Source organism: Rhincodon typus, chromosome 5, assembly GCF_021869965.1.
Source record: "Rhincodon typus isolate 14 chromosome 5, sRhiTyp1.1, whole genome shotgun sequence".
In the NCBI taxonomy this organism is placed as follows: domain Eukaryota; kingdom Metazoa; phylum Chordata; class Chondrichthyes; order Orectolobiformes; family Rhincodontidae; genus Rhincodon; species Rhincodon typus.
The window spans coordinates 42,330,040-42,348,149 of NC_063336.1; the positions used below are offsets into that span (position 1 = coordinate 42,330,040).

Genomic DNA, 18,110 nt, shown 5'->3' on the forward strand with positions numbered 1-18,110 from the left:
ACAGACGGGCGAGGGAATTGGAAGTCTTGGAGGGGGTGGAGGGCAAGCTGGAGGGAATTGAGGGCAGGGGAGTGGCAACTCTAGGAGGCAAGGCTAGGAGGTAGGGAGGCAGAGCTGGGAGGCAAGGCCAGGAGGGACTCGGATCAAAAATAACATTAAACTCGAAAGGCCAACATCGTGCGAAGGCATAGGCCATAAAAATACAACAATATTCAAACAAATTAATGTTAAATGCCAATGCAGACATTTATTTATGCAATTCAAATTCACTTCCTGTTGCTAACTGTTGTATGCACATGCCAACTCGCTGTTCCTTATTGAGCTGCTGTCAATAATGAATGCTGTTTCCACCATCCTCTTACTGGGCCTACATGATTTAGTGTGGAAGAAGTAAACCACTTTCTGCTCTAATTAAAATAGTCATTTGTAATTAACAAGATGTAGTTACTTGTATGTTACGGCTAACATTGATAAGACAGACATTGTTACAGAGACCGAGTATCACCAAACAAAAAAGGTCTCATTCCTTTGAGATCCTAAGCTGTTCTCCCACAAATCTATATGACATCAGTATAGAGGGTGTACTTCTCAGTATTAACCTTTTCAAACCCATATACAACACTGACCACTACTTGAATTTTATCCTCCTAGATTCAATTAATTACTCTGATTTTTCCCCATTTACTAGTGCCCATTAGATTCAAATACTTCTCACTCCCTTCCCTCGGTGTCTTAATTCCAACACCATTCCATTCAGCAGATTTTCCCAGTGTTGGGTGCACAGTCCTACTGCATCAGCGAGAGCGCTTTATTTAATCTCAAGGAAGCCAGAAAATGTGCTCCTGTGACAAAGTATTTGTTGGTCTACATTTAGTTTCATTTTAAAAGAAAGACATCTTTATTAGAGGGAGAGATTTCAACACAGTGACATAGCAAATGCAATATTCCCTGCAATGAGATTCTTGCTTTTGTTTTCCTGCATAACATTTCAGCCAAGTGTCACAGATGTTTTGCTAAATGTTCTCTTGGAAATTGAGAAATTCGATATACTTCTAAGCTTTCAACATACAATGCAGTTCTCAAAACCTTTATTTAATCTACAGCTCTTATTTGGAAAGTCAGTCACAGACAAGCAGATGAAGTACGCAAGCACGTCCCTTGCATTGAACAAAGGCCCCTTAACAATAGATTATGAAAGATCAGTGAAACATAGCACTTAAGTGCTAGTCAGATGTTAATGCCAGCAGAATTACAGCATTATCTTCCTTTTATTTGCTATTAGTGTCTTAAGTCAATAATCCACCTATCATGCTGCATTGCCTGCAACAAATTTAAGACACCTGAAAAATCCATCCCTCTGCAAAAATTCTTATCTTCAATATATGACAAGTGGATATGATAAGATTTCCATAATCTTTTAATAATTTGAACAAACCTGATTGGCAACGTGGGCAATTTTGAAAATACCTCTGGAGACACCACTTTAAATTGAAGATGGTTTCCCTTACACTGACAAAGTTTCTTACTATTCACAGTGATAGTCAGCATCAGGTGTGCTAAGGTGATTTCATTGTATCCATCAATTATTTTTAAAAGCTGCTTCAAAACCTAAGAAAGGTACAAGCATCCTTCATACAAATTTACTATACTGAACTACATGCATGCAGCTACAAAAAAACAAGTCAACCTGGGCCAAACAAGAAAAGGGTAAGAATAAACTGAACAGGACAATGCAAATTATGTATATGTATGTTCGTCAATGTTTTACAGATCAATTAGTTTAACTTTGGTAGTTGGAAAATTTTGAGAAACAATAATTTGGGACAAAATTAATAGTCATATGGATAAATACAAGCTAAATAAGGAGAGCCAGCATGGATTTCTGAAGGGAAAATCATCATCTTGCTAATGTTGATCTTGCTTTGTGCACCTTCTGCACAGCCATAATCGTGTGCCTCGCTCTGTCTAAGCGCCCTATGATCTGTACGTCCGTGTTTGCTATGATCTGCCTCAACTGCTCGCAAAACAACTCTTTTCACTGTACCTCGGGACATACGACTACAATCAAATCAAAATCTAACCTTTAACTGACATTTTACTCAAATGTTGTGAAGCATTAATGTAGATTGATGACAGCAATGCTGTTGAGGTAGTGTACATGGACTTCCAGAAAACTTTTAATACAGTGTAACACATTTATCAACTTTGTGAACAAAGTTGGAGCTCATGCAGAAAGAAAAACTACAGTAACAATATCTACAAAGTCAGCCAAGTGACAGAAAACAGCAACACTCAATGGATGGTTATCTCGCTGGGGAAAGGTTTGTAGTGAAGGTCTCTACGGTCAGTGTTGGGATTCTTGCCTTTCCTGTCTATAGGAATGATCTAGACTTGAGTAGAGGGCACACTTTCAAAGTTTGCAAATGATATGAAACCTGGGAGCATTGTAAACTGTAAGAAGGATATTGCAGAATGTCAAAGGCCATTGACAAGTTGGCAAAATAGATAGATAAGTGACTTGAAGTTCAATACAAAGATGTGTGAGCTGCTACATTTAGTAGAAAGAGCACAGAGAGGCAGTATAAGATAAAGGATGCGCTGGAGCAGAAAGACTTGGGTGTGCAAGTGTGAAAGAGGTTAATAGTAGCAGGAGACTTTGCTACAGCAATTAACAAAAGAAAAAGAGAGTGCCCTAGGTTTTATTAGTAGAGGCACAGATTACACTTAACTTGGATAACAGACAAGTCAGATTTCATCTGCAGTACTGTGTAGCTTTCACAGGATGTGAAAACATTGGAGAACGTGCAGAACAAATTCATGAGAATGGTTCCAGGGATGGGAAGCTCCAGTTATTGAGATGGATTGGAGAATTTGGGACTATTTTCCTTAGACAGAAGGTTAAGGGAAGATTTGATAGAAATTTTCAAAATCAGTTCATCCCTGTCATTGCTTTTGCGTTATAGCCCTGCAATAGTTTCTGTCTTCAGGTGATTATTCAATTCCCTTTGAAAGTGACAAGAATTTTATTTTTGTTAATCACACTCTGAACCTCTTGCCCTCCGGAATCAACTTCTCAGTTCATAATACTTCCAACTGTGGTTTCTTCTGCAAATTTCAATATTGTCCCTCTCTCCCCAAGCCAGTCATTAGTAAAGATGAGGAAAAGCCTGATACTGATCCGTGGAGAACTCCGATTTACACATTCATCCGATCCGAAAAACAAGTTTTTAAAAAAATGTAATCAGAGATAGTAGGAACTGAAGATGCTGGAGAATCCGAGACAACAAGGTGCAGGGCTGGATGAACACAGCAGGCCAAGCAGCATCATAGGAGCAGAGAGGCTGACGTTTCGGGCCTAGACCCTTCATCATTCTGTTGTCTCTTTTAAAAAAATGTATTCACTCACAGGATGAGGGTGTCGCTGGCTAGGCAGCATTTATTCCCCATCCCTGATTGCCCAGAGGACAGTTAAGAGTTAACCACATTGCTGTGGGTCTGGAATCGAATGAAGGCCAGAACAGATAAGGTTGGCAGTTTCCTTCTCTAAAGGGCATTAGTAAATCAGATGGGTTTGTCCAACAATCAACAATAGGCTCACTGTCATCATTAGCCTCTTAATTCCAGATTATTTTTTAAAATTGAATTTGAATTCCATCATCTCCTGTGGTAGGATTCGAACCCAGGTCCCCGGCACATTATCTGGGTCTCTTGATTAACATTCCAGCGATAATACCACCAGACCATCGCCTCCCCTCAACACAACTTTCTATTTTCTTTCACTTTGCCAATTTTATATCCATGCAGCCACTCCCCCTTTTACTCCCTGGGCTTTGTCAACAAGACAATTAGGTGATTTAAATCACATCAATCACAATATTCTCATCAATTCTCTTTGACCTCAACAAAAAAAGTAATTAGTTAAACATAATTTGCCTTGATACCATCTCTTAATTAATCCACATTTGTCCAAGCAGCTTAACTTTGTCCTGGATAACACAGTAGGCCAGGCAGCATCAAAGGAGCAGGAAATTTTTTCTGAAGAAGGGTCCCAACCCAAAACTTTCCTGCTCCTCTGATGCTGCCTGGCCTGCTGTGTTCCTCCAGCTCCACACTGTTATCTCTGCCTCCAGCATTGGCAGTTCTTACTATCTCTAAAAATTGTCCTGGATTGTATTTCTACCAGTTTTCCTACCCAAGGTTAAATCAATAGCCTAGTTCTTGGGTTTGTCCTTACCTTATTTTGAAGGAAGTTTGCAAACCTCCCGTCTGGAAAATTCATGCCAGTCCCTCTGCGACTCTTCCCCTCAATTCCCTCAGCATTCTCAGGAGCATCTGATGTGGTCCTAATAACATCTCAAGGTTTAAGTGCAGCCAATATTTCTAATATCTGCTCTAAAAGATTTAGACCACCCAGTGCCTCAATTACTCTTTTATTCACTATGGCTTTGGAAGCTGTTTACATCTGTACTGATGAAGGAAAAAGTATTCATTTAGCACCTCAGCCATGCCTTCTACATCCTGCATAAATCCCCTTTTAGGTGCCTAATTGACACTATTTTTTCTTTCTACTATCCTTCTACTATTTATATGCTTGTTGGATTTGGGTGCAGATTATTGGGATTTTTTTGGCTCTAGCATGAGTTGGTGTTATGATGATTGGGAAGTGGTTCACTGCCTAATGAAAATCAGGATCTGAACTTGATGTCTTTTACTTTATCAGATACTTGTGCTAATAGTCGGTGTTTCAATTCATAAAAGCAGTATGGAGGCTGTATCCAAATATACCTGCCTTCATTATTGGGACGCTAATGTAGTGCTTCACAGATTACTGGCCTTTTCAAATGTCTAACTGGTAGCTTATTACCTGTACGAGTACACTACCAGTAGCATTTTAATTATTCTGTTTTTGAATCACTGGCCTAGAAGATTGTTTCTCCGCTATATCACCCAACCGGTAAACATGAGATCTGCTCAGCACTCGTCCTGCTAGTACGTTCGCAGTTACACAGTGCCTGCAGGTAATTATGTGGAACATTCTCTTTTCATGTAAAAGATGCTGCTACAGAATAGTAGTTTTGGCAGATGTGTTTCGGTGGCAAGAACTAGTGCTTCCTAGATGGAGCCTGTCTACTTAAACTAAAGGACCAAGGGCATTGCTAAATATCATTAGTCTTTGAACTGCAATACCCCTCTCAATGAGGTTACAGCGGAGGCTCAGTTGAGGTCTGAAGGCCATTTTTTCTGAAGAAAGGTCACAATCTGAAACGTCAACTTTCCTGCTTCTCTGATGCTGCCTGGCCTGCTGGTGTTCCTCCAGCTCCACACTGTTAACTGACTCCAGCATCTGCAGTTCTTACTATCTCTCAGTTGAGGTCTTTGGTGTTTTATTGTCAAAGAGTTTTAAAAGAACTTGTATTTTGGAGAATCTGGCTCAGAACTGAAGCTACAAGGCAGGTCCTACCTTATTATGTTGACAGCAGAAGATTACAAAGGGAATAGGTGTGTCAAAAGACATTTGGAAAAAAAAAGGTACTCGCAAAATCCATCAAAATTTGATAAATGATTTTGAGGTGTAAAGGCTTTCTTCATTTGAAGAATTATGGAAAGAGTTAGAAAGGAAAGCGAAGAGGGAACAGAAAAGACGAGAATATCACAGGAGAAAGCAATGTGCAAAACATGATGTTTGAATGTTTTTATATTCTTAATGAAATTTATATTTCTTTTTCCATTTAAAAGTGAATATTGCATAAATATAATTACTGCTGACAGTCGAGCAATTTTACTGTTATTGCACAGCTGTTAGGGCTTGTTTTAGAATCAAAAAATGATATCTAAAAACTTAAACAAATGAACAGGCTTGTCATTATTTTCTGGATTGCTCTGTAATCTCCAACAATTAAAGACTAATCTCCCAGGCACGAATAGCAGGAGTCGCCTAAGAGAAAATTCATAGAGGCAGGAAATCAGATGAAGGCAAAGAAAACCAATTCTTTGACATTCAAAAGTCCTTCACTTAGGCTTATCAGTGTCTGTTTGGTTTCCAATTAGCAGTACGCAGAATGATGGACATGTGTCGGATTACCAATAATGGGACTGTGTGTGTCAGAGTGGGTGCTTCGGATAAAGTCTGCTGAAATATATTGAACGAAAGCTGGCAACTTTACAGGAGAAAAGATCACTGTCTAAACGACTTTAGCTTGAACCTTTCAAAATATACGTGCATTAGGACCACACAAGTGGGAACTGCCGAGTCACAATATCCAGAAATAAAATCTGTACTTTGTAGCAGGCGCCTTCCTCTAATGCGGGGGTTGGAAACATAGGATCTTGGGAAGCATTGCTCCAGGAATAGAACACAAGTTCAGTTTCACTACTTTATCCATCAATTCCACGCCTGTCCTTAACTAAAGCAATAAGATCCAAGACTTGTTATTGTATATTGTCCTCGAAATATGCAGGGTTACAACCAATTAAGATTTCTCAGAATCCAGGATTTTATGTCTGAGGTTAACATTAGGTTGTGGACCATCTGAGTACTTTGGGTACAACTGTATAAAAATGGAAGAAAGACCCTGTATTAATTGCTTGGAAAGTACAAATTAGATGATCCCTAAATTTGAGAGATTCTAAAGCTAAACACTTGGTAAAGAGGGTATCATATAAGTGAACCATACTATCCCCTCCACACGTATGCAGGGCAGTGACACTGAAATGAAGACGTAACGGTCAGATCCAAATATCTCTGGCTTAATAGCAGGAACCAAATGTTTTTATTGGCATCCCTTGTTCTTAACTTTTGTGGCTACAAGGCTAGGTCCAAGATTAAAGCTTTGAGTTCAACAATGAGCGGAAAAACCCTACAAACCCTGTTTTTATGCAAAAGAGGGGAAATCATGTACATCGTGCTAAAGACACAGAAAATGGGGCTCCAAGGAACTAAGATTGGACAAATTCTGAGAAGGGATATTTAAATAATGCAGCACTTTGGCTTCGAGGCCGAGAACAATTGCTCATCACTTTCTCGGTTTCTTAGCTGCCACAGTCCGTTCTGTGGATGGATAGCACATCATTTAGAACAGAATATGGAAAACATGATCAGCAATCAGGTCAAAGCTTCATCTGTGTTAACATACAGAACACCAAGAGTTGCTGACCAGCAATTAACAGCCCAGTTGGATCTCAACAAGAAAACTTGTCTGTGCAATATATTAAAAATATCTTTTAACTGTGTAAATTCCTTTCTGAGCAATAAATGCAACTATTCCTTACTTCAGCCAAATTGCACCCAAAACTTGACTTGCAAGATTTTTACATTTTTAAAAAAGAAAGCAAGGAAAGATCAAGAACAAAAATAAAGTTGCTGGAAAAGCTCAGCAAGTCTGGCAGCATCTGTGAACGAAAAAACAGTTAACGTTTCGGGTCTGGCGACCCTTCCTCAGAACACGGTCTTTCCTCAAGGAAAGATCAAGTCCGATAGCCACTGAAACGTGCAATTATCCCGTGACATTTTATTGCAAAAGGCAGCAGTCGGACAAATTTGTGTTACCTGTTCATCGAATAATACCAGCCCGCACTAACCTTTATGTTGATTACACGAACACATCATCCAGAGGAGAGGGGGCTGCAATATCTTGACTGGCCGCAAAAGTAGATTTGACAGGGAGCCAGAAGGCCCTCCAGCCCATGCAATCAGACAGCAGTGGGAACAGATAGCTGTGGCGGTCAATGCCAGGCATCTGGCTCCACGGTCCCAGATGCAGTGCTGCAAGAAGTTCAGACACTCCACACAAGTGATCAAGTTGAATGACTAGGTCCTTCCGTTGCCATATCCTACTTGCTGCATTAATAGCCTCAGATATCGCTCAATCCACCGCAGCCCCATCATCCATCTACCAGGGATCATATCATACATTCATATCATTTGCCACACCCTTACACACTCAGCATGCAAGCCTTACAAACACATCTCAGCTGCAAACACTGCGGCAGATATTCAAAAATATCACACAAATAAACAATACTTACTGACTCATTTGCCTCCTGCTTGCAAGGTAAGTTGATAGACAAAAAGGGCAGTTGAAACTAGCCTGGGAGACAGGCAGATGCACATTCTCCTCCAGACGGAGATGATAGTCAATGATAAGACAGACCATGGCCAGTGACAGGACTTCAACCACTGAAGATAATGACATCCACATAACTATCCCTCTTATGAACACACCATTTCCCACTCATGCCACATTCTCTTTTATTTTAGGATAAAAGTAGCAGCTGATGCTCAGGAATATTACCTCCAAGTTGCTCTCCAAGACAGATGCCATCCTGACTTGGAACTATATTGCTGCTCTTTATTTTCCCCCACCTCTGACGATGACAGTTTGACAACTCGATGCTGCCTGCTGATTTCAATGACTAGTGTTCAGTCTGTGCTAATCCTTCACTGTGGCGGAGTCAAAAACCTGCATTGTCCTTTCTACACCATATAAACTGCAGCAGTTCAAGATGTCAGCTCACCACCTTTTTCCAAGATAATTAGGGACGGGAACTAAACGCTAGCATTCTCACAAAGACATCCCAGAAATTAATAATATATATAGTGTTGCAGACAACAAAAGTAAGCCCCTCTCGATCTTCGACACAACAAGGTGCAGGGCTGGATGAACACAGCAGGCCAAGCAGCATCATAGGAGCAGAAAGGCTGACGTTTCGGGTCTAGACCCTCGATCTTCCTCCTTTGCTACATCACAAACCTACCACTGTACCACTACTTTTTCAGATACACAGAAAGAATAATGCATCCTGGTCAGACACTGGTGGAAGAGACCGGAAACAGTGATGTTGACAATGCAATCTATCAATTTTGGACTCCCAGCCCTGAGTTCAGATGCTCATACTGCACATTTGCTGAAGGACAAGAACAGAGATGTAATTTAAACATGAGGAGACACCAGGCATCAAATAACACAGAAATTCATTGAGACTGGAGTCCATTTTCTTCAACATAGTGTAAGATTATCAATAATTTTGACTTAATGAAGCAAGCAAAAAAATCAAATTATATTCTGTTTAGTTGTGGTTAGTTGTAAAAACAGTTTCTGTAAGAAATAATAGCGACATGATACAAGTCAAAAATAAAACCACAGGTTTCTGGTTGCTTTTATGGCTCAAACTGGTGAGCATGGAGGCTAACAAATGTGAATGTGAAAGTACTTGGAGGTAAAATCCTTTCACTCAGATACAGAGTTGTGTTTTCAATTGGTTTAGTTTTGTAGTTTGATGTATGTAACAGGTCTGTGTCTGTTAGTTGTGTTGACCTTTACTTTGTTTTAGAAATCAACAGTTATTGTGGATTCGCACACAATTCTTTCAGTTAAAAGATTGAGAGAATATTCAGATGTATCAGTTAGGACATGTGGGATGATATTAAATCACTTGTGCGGTAGGGGGTTACGTGGGGGGTTAACACTACATACTCTAGGTAAACACATTTTCTACTGATGTCATCTTATCTTGGAAAGTATCTATGAAATTATAATAGAGGTAAACTTTCATAAAACAAGATGATCCTAAAAATGATCACATTAAAAAAGGAATGAGCAGAAAGTCCAAGTGATATCACCCGAGATGTCCATCATTTTTAAAGAAACCAATCAGGAATTTGACACAAACGTCATAGCTAATCACATTGATGATGCACTATTCATGTAATGGCAGGTCAATTAGAGTTCAGGATATCTTTGATTATGCTCAGGAGATAGTAGCAAGCAAGGATTAACAAGTGGCGATTCTTAAATGGTTCAGTGTGCAAGAAGGAAGACCGATGACAGGAGGAGAACTTCAGTCAACAGAAGAGAACAAGAGAGCTGCAAACTGGTGGTGAAAAGGGGTTGACTGAAACACCACTGCTTTGATTACATATCATTCCTTTTGTTTTTGTTTTGATAAATAAACTCAACCATTTGTACCTGGGTCTAGTAACTAATCTGGACTGGTAAACTTAAATTGGCTCCCTCAACCTCAGTCTCAGAACATACAATTAACGTGAAAGTGAACCCTCTAAAATTCACAATGGAAATGGTGGACAATTTAATGTTCTCAAACTCATGGACCCGAACAGTTCAGATCGCTGCCCATGTGTTGTTGGTTCAGTCTCAAGTTGGGCCATCTGGCCACAGTCTCACAGGAACAAAAGCTGATGAACTACCTTAAAATCAACCAAGCTGCCGGAAACAACAAAAGCAAACTCTTGTTGACCCTGTGAAATACTCCTTACTAATATCTGGGTACTAGTGCCAAAATTGGAAGAGCTCTCCTACAGACTAGACAAGCTATAGCATGACATAGGCATATTCACAGAATCATACTTTACAATGCACTGAACACTACTCTCAATGTCCTGGCCCACTGGCAGGACAGAACCAGCAGAGGCAGGACACAGTGGTAAACAGTCAAGAGGGAGATGCCCTGGAGTCCTCAACATCACGTCTGGGCTCCAAGAAGTCTCGTGGCACCAGGTCAAATATAGACAAGGAAACCTTGTGCTGATACCCACGTAGCACAGGCCCCGACCTTCCGCCCTCCCGGCTGATCAATCAATCCTCCTCTGTGTTCGACACCACTTGAAGGAAGCACTGAGGTCTTCCTCAAAGGGCATTAACCAATATCTCTACTGAAAGCCAGTTGTCTTCAAGTGGTCAGCGAATAAACCTTTTCAGTCAATCACCACTCCTTGATTCGTCATGGTGGCTAAAATGGAGCTGACATAAAGGACAGCAGAGTGAAGACAAACATCATGACTGCTGTCAGGAGACCTGGCATCAACACAACTGATTCACTCCCAACAGTCATACACCAGCTAGACTTTGAAGTGAAATCCCATCCATTTCCAGTAGATGGCACAGTTGGCACAGTTGACCTCCACAAAGCAACACAGGTGCTGTCAATGACCCCTAAAAACATACATATTTAAAATCAATCCATTCAGACTTGTTCAGAAACACCTTTGGGAGATAGGCCTCATTATGGCACAGTGGTGGTGCCCCTACCACTGAGCTAGGTGGCCTGGATTAGAGTCCCACCTACTCCAGGCACGTGTAATAATATCCGACTCCTCCGGGACAGCTGGGCCAGAGTCAGGACACCTGGACGACACCCTGTACAATGGGGAAGCCCGCAATCCTGTCAAAGATAGGTCTTTCTTTTTCCGCCTGTCTGTCACTCAAGAAAACATTAAATATATTTAGCTCCACTTGATGGACAGCCACAGTAACCTCCTTTACACAACAGTGAATGGCAAACCGCAAGCAGTTCCAATCCCAAAAACTTCAGCTGGAAGAAGCCAGATGCATAAACACTCATCATCATGGCCGCCGTCACAGCTACTGGCAATGGCGTCCTCACCCTGGGGAATCAGCTTGGAGTTACAGTTGCGACAGGGGGCAGATTTCAATGAGGATGTCATCAATGAAGAGCAGGCTCACACAGCATTCCTCACTGAGGGCGGAGAATTGTTTATGAACATCCTGGGCAGACATGGCCTCCTGTTGATTGCTCGTCTCTCACACATCCCTCTTTCAACAATTTACCCTGTATGACAATGTATATCCATGTCACACAGCAACAATGCTCTCTTCAAAATTTGGATTTTATTTGGCAAATTTGAAGTTTCTTACAAGACAACATACTGTGATAACATTTAGTGCTAAACATTAATACAAAATAAAGCTATTGCCAAATGGAAAAAGTTAAATTTATTATTCTGAATTTATTCTATACTTGTGAGTCATGTAAAATATTATTTATATTTATAAGCAATTATAAACAACTACTTGGATGCTTCTTATTCAAATGTTTACCCTATAATTCCCGTGCATGATGCTTTGTATTTTTGTAATGCTATGCATTGCATTCTGCATAATAAATCAGTTATTATAACTAATGTGTTGCAATATTCTAATAATGCTATTTTAATATCAGTGGGGCATTCGCACAGCTGAATTATAAGTAGCATTGGCAGTATTGTTATCAGAACTTTAGGTGTAAACTTCAATTCCATCAGAAAGTAAGACGACTTGAAGTGGAGACATTACCTTAGTCAACTGATAACATTGCTCAGCAGTGCACTCTGCTTTGCTGGTTGGATTGCTTAATGCAAATATAATTGGACGCTCATTGAAGCTTGCCATGTCTTTGATGATCTGTTCTGTAAATGCACCACCAATTGCAGAAACTCCTGGAAGAAACAAACAGTCAAATAAAATCAATCCACAGGTTTCTGTCTCTCTGTACTTTCAGAGTAGTGCTCACGCTTCAAAGTGAAAAAAAAAGAAAGCAAAAAAACAAGATACCAAAACAAAATCAGAACTGGAAGTCAAAAGGACTTTTTGGCTTACACGAGACAGAATTCATAAAAAATACCAATGACTACTACATGCACACTTCCTACATTCAAATCCCCAAAATCTGCAAAAGAAATGATGTAATAGATTGCTGGTCATCTCATCACACTAGAACAGGAAAATACAGATTCAAATGTGTCCAGGATGTTCCATACATTGGTACTTCTGTAGGAAGCAGAAGGTTGGGCAACTGAAAGAAGGAAACAATGCTCGAGAATAGGTGCAAGAGTGTAAGACTAGGTAGGTGATTAGAGTTTGTAGAGTTATTTATGTTGAGTAACTAACAATGATTGAAATCTCAATGAAGTGCCTATATCTCTATGCTAATCAACATAGATAAAAATAAGCAGGAGCCTCTATTCACTCTATTCATTAACTTATCCGCAAAGGTTGCAAGCATAATCAATTTAATGTGTCTCAAAATAATTTTTCAGTCAATATAATTTGCAATTAAATTTTTGGAGCTCAACAAATTACAGCACAACCTTAATATGCAGAATATAACAGTTTTACTATCTCTTTGAATGACTGTGTTCACAAAAACAAGCATACATAGAGGGATTACACATGAGCTTACTTCTAACCCAATTTGAGAATGGTATATAATAAACCTTACCTTTTGTTATATTCTGCATATCAGTGTTGTGCTATAATTTATTGTTGAGCTCCAAAGCATTTAATTGCAAATTATATTGACTGAAAAATATATTGAGATGCATTAAGTTGATTGTAACCTATGCAGACAAGTTAGCGAATAGAGGCTACTTGTGGTTTATTGACGTTGATTCATTAAAAAGTAAAAAAGAGGCATTAATTAGGGTTTCAGCAGCAGAGATGCTGAGACAGGATCAACTCCAGTGATGTCATGGAGGTGGAAATCTTACTGACGGAGTGAACAAGGTCAGATGTTTACGTCAGGATCAAATGTGGCACCAAGCTTGCAAAAAGTGACTGGCTTAATCTCAAACTGTTGCCTGGGAGGGAATGCTGTTACAAAATAGAGAATGGAGTTTTGAGAGGAGACCAAAAATAATGGCTTCATTCTTCATCAATATTTGATTTGACGAAATCTTCGGTCATTCAGTACTGGTTCTTGGATAAACCAATCTGATCATTTAGCTACAGTGAAGAAATGGAGGAAGGTGGTGTGAGGTGGAGCTAGGTGTCATTAGTGTACAAGTGAAAACTAACTGTAACTTTGGATAATATCCCAAGGAGCACACGTTGCTGAGAAATGTATAGGTGGGGCAATGATAGATTCTCAGGGGCACAAGAGGTAGTAATTCAAGAGTGGGGAAGAGAAGCCATTATAAGTGTTAAGTGTCTCTCGACTAGTCGGATAAGAATGGAACCAGGTGAGAACAGGCCAAGCCAGCTGGGTTACAGTGTACAGGCTACACACAAGCAGAAGGCAATAAAAGCTTACCTTCATTACAGTCATGAAGGACATCACTCTTCCAAGCTCTGTTTTGGTACTATGGCAAGGGTGGAAATGTAATTGGAGGAATTCAAGCATTGAGTTCGGGGAAAGATAGGAACAGATTTGGGAAATGCTAGCATTTCTTGGATTCTGGAGACGAAAGGGGAGATGGTGATGAGATGGTGATGAGATGGTACTGTGCAAGGACATGGGATCAAGTGTGGTACTTTTGAAGCTGAGGTGATGTCGGCTGGAAGGCTAAAGGCAGGTCAATACCTAAAGAGAGAATCCATTTACATTATGGGTTCAGATGGAAGACAGGAGGGGATTTTTGGCTTGCAGTTTTGTGGGAATAGTTTTGAGGGGCAGGAGGGGGATCTCATGGTAAAGGTGAGCTCAGAGAGGGCATGAGTGGAGATAGGAGAGAAAATGGTGAAAGGAAGTTTATACAGAAATTATCTTTGTTGTAAAGCTCAATATTTGTCTTGTACTTTGATGCTGCTGGAAGAAATTATTTAAACTATCATGTCAAGTCTACAGTGCTGCTATCGATTTAGTTTACTTTGCTTAATAATCAATATCATTAGAGGTCATTAGACAACAGACCAATATGAATAAATGCAGGCCAAAGGAGGAAAAAAAAAAAGCACAAAACCCGCAATACCAATGAGAATGACAGCAGTTATCACAGTGACACAGACAGGAGGATCATAAGCATTAAAATAACACTTAGTTATGAAAACTGTGTCCTGGCTAGTTGACAGTGCCAAAAAAATTCCTATTTCTTTTGGTGCATTCTATAAGGAAATTTGACAATGGTCAAAAACAATCTGCATAATGACAAGGCAAACAGAACATAGGAGTTAGCAGAAGAAGTTTTAAAACAAGGCAATTATACCTATAATTGCAGTAGGTTTGAGACACCGAACAATATCACTCAGGTTCGTCAGCTCCGAATATGGGTGAGCAAACCTCATTTTCTGCTCAGTCAGGTTGGCACGCCCCTTAAAGATACAGAAAACAAACATATTAAAATGCTACGGACAAAATTATTTAAAGCTTTTCTTTTTCATCTCTAATTTAAAAAAAAATGCTTTGTAAGATACACTACAGTATCAGATGCATCACCAAGCCATACATGCACTCAAACAAGTCTACCATATTAAAGAAACCTCTCATCGCCTTAGTTTCTATTAATGTAGACTGCATCAAACTCTGAAGGAATAATTCAATGTCATGTAGGCCCCATTTACACCAGCTGCTTGAAATAAAAGTGCGAGAGATTTTGGGAGAGCATCAAATTGTAGCTGTATCAGAGTTTTACATATCTTTGGACTTGCTGTCTCAACTATTTTTTTTTAAAAAAATGAGGAACATTCACCAATACAGTTGACAAGGTGAAGTCTGCCACTGTACAAGTGTGTACCTACTATTACATGGGCACAGACAAGCTCTCATGCGTCCATTCACAGATCACAATAGTCTCCAAACCTCAGAATCGGGCAGAACTCCTATTAGGAATGCTGATGTCAGGAATGGTGCTGGGACAAAAGATAATTTACAGCGCTGCAGAAGAGGAAAGCTAAACCACTAAGAAAATGGCCGAAATATACCTCTTTTCATTTTACCGTGACTGCTGATACTCTCCTGTCAACATAACGCCATTGAATACCATTCGATGCCCATTGCAACTCATCCACACAATATCCCAAAATTGGTTGATATTTATATAAACATCTAGTTTAAAACATCAAATATTAACCACAAAAAAGTCTGTGCTAAAATAAATCCGTTTGAACAAAAAAAATCTATTGGCTGATGAATACAGGTGGACAAACAGGGAAGATTTATCCTGATCTTAACCACAGAGTTGCAAGCAGTAGTTGTTGACAACAGATTGGTTTGAGAACTGTCCACAAAATTTGACAGGGCACAAAACCACAAATAAAGGTAACCACAATGTTTTATATTTGAATAGAAGTATAGGAGACCAAAAGGAGGTTTTGCTTTGGAGAGCTCCAAAATGAGTAATTTTAATCAATATGTCAAGATAGAAAACCATGACATTTGACATTTTCCTTCCTTTGACTTTACTCAAAATGGGTGACCCATTTGATTATGTCAGTTTCCAAAAGACAGGTTAGGTTAAAAATTAGCCCTCAATATTTTAGTTTTGTTTCAACATCATATGCATGTCCATTTAAATTCCACCTCAAAATGTTGCTAAAATCTGTACAACAACATTGTGAGAAATAAAGATGAGAAAAGGGAGAGGCAACAAATGATCAATAGGGGTGCTTTGTACACGTGTTCAATGGAATTGTACAACCACTGCTTTTGACAACTTTTTGGTTCATTTAAAAAGGTAATTTCCATAGAATCAAAGTACAATACAGCAATAATGGAAGGAAGCCATTAAGTCAATTGTGAGCTCAGCAGCCATTTGTTGGAGCTATCCAATTAGTCTCACTCCCCTGCTCTCTCCCAGAGCTCGGATTTCCTTCACTTGAAGTATTTACTTCATTCTCTTTTTGGGACGTTACCCCTGAACCTGCTTTACCAGCCCTTCAGGCACTGCCTTCCAGACCGTACTTGGTCGTGTAACTTTTCTCCCCCTGAAATCCGAAATGGTACTTCCACCAGTCGCTTTAATTCTGCGTCCCCCAGGTCAATCCACAGATTGCTCTGCTACTGGAAACACTTCCACCTTATTTAAACCATTAAAAGAGAGACTTCACGATTTTTAAAATGTTCATAAAGCCTTCCCATAAACCGGTCTGCTATAAGGGCACCAATGCAAATTCTCCACAAAATCCCTTATTTCAGGTTGCAGTCTAGGAAATCTCTTCTGCACAATTGCTGTGGTCTTCATATCCTTCCAAAAGGATTATCCAAGGAGTGGCAATCAGACTCAGGTTGCCTCTCTGTTCCTCCTTTGTAAGTAAACTCCACATTTCAGACAGGAGGTTCCAATCAGGGATCGTACTGGGGCATGGAGCATATTTTAAATCTGACAGGTCTCTCGCAGTGCATAATCGTCGTGGCAAGGCAGGCAGCCAGCCCTTTGTTTTTGATAGCAGTCAGTTGCCATATTCTACGATCGAAAATGTCCAGCATCCCAGCCAGCCTCTTCGACAGCTCGTAGATTCTGGTGGTTGCAGGGTGTGCTGTTGGTTTCTGATGGGGATGAGGGGTGGTGTGTCACATCTCTGGGTAGCAGGGGTGGAATGGAGGTGTGGAGTGTGACATTCAGTCTTAGGCAGAGATGTGGGGTTGGGTTTGGTCTCGGGTATGGGTTATTGGTTCCTGAGGGGGGTGGTGATGATGGGTCTCAGGAAGAGAGTGTAAGGCTGTTTATTCAAGGATGGAGAGGAGGGGGCCAGCTGGGAGTCTGGCCCTAGGTATAAACAATTGTTTCCTGGAGGTTTCAGGGATGGTAGATGTCAGGTCCTGGGGATAGAAAGGGTCTCCAGATTACGGGCTTGGGGGACATGTAGTTGGATGTGTGTGCGCCAAGTTGGAGGGTCAGTTTGACGGTTACTCAGGAGGCAAACTAGGTATCCAATTACCTAACTTTTCCTCAGCAAAACTCCCAAATTCTGATTCAAATGGAAATTGGCAGGTTCCAGGCATGAAGGAATTGTCCATCGGAATTTTTAACTTCCCAGAAAATTCCCTCAGTCTGCTATGTCTGGGATTCTTTGGGATCCAAATGCACAGCTTTCATCTCCGCTGCAGAACCATCATCTGGCCATTGGAAAATCTAGACCATGCTATTCAGGATTGGACACAATGCACCAGAGGCTGGGCTGCTCATTTTGGAAAACATTACAAAGCAATGACACCTTTGCTCTTATGCGGTGCCTTTTACAAAGATATCACAAGTTACATTCCAGGAACAATATCAAGAAAATATTTGATACTGAGCCACGTAACAAAGATTAGAACTGATGATAAAGGAGCTCATGAAGAAAAGTGAAGAGGAGAAGCTCAGATGTTTATGGAGGGAATTCCAGAGGTTAGGGCTCTGTTAGCTGGAAGGTAACAATGGTGAAGTGGTTAAAACCATGATATTAGAATTTAGCTCAACTTGCTTTATTAATCTCTGTCTTTATTCAGAATGTTATGAATTCCATTTGTTTTAAGAAAACTTAAAGAAACTTAAAAATTTTTGCCATCTCAACTTGCTAAACCACATTCAACAATTTTTGCATGTACACACACACCCCAAAAGTCTCAGCTGCAATTCTTTCACGACTGCACCATGCACCCAACACTGCCTCTATGCTTAT

At 40.1% G+C, this 18,110-nt stretch overlaps 1 protein-coding gene across 1 annotated transcript in view; it reads right to left on the reverse strand.

Moving 5' to 3' along the window:
- Positions 1–18,110, reverse strand: part of LOC109911006 (NADP-dependent malic enzyme-like) — a 372,962-nt gene that overhangs the window by 52,923 nt on the left and 301,929 nt on the right. Inside the window, exons 10-11 of the mRNA XM_048597435.1 lie at positions 14,717–14,822; positions 12,090–12,232 (exon numbers count right to left, since the gene is read on the reverse strand). Of these exons, the coding sequence (XP_048453392.1) occupies positions 12,090–12,232; positions 14,717–14,822 (249 nt within the window). The remainder of the gene's footprint in view (positions 1–12,089; positions 12,233–14,716; positions 14,823–18,110) is intronic.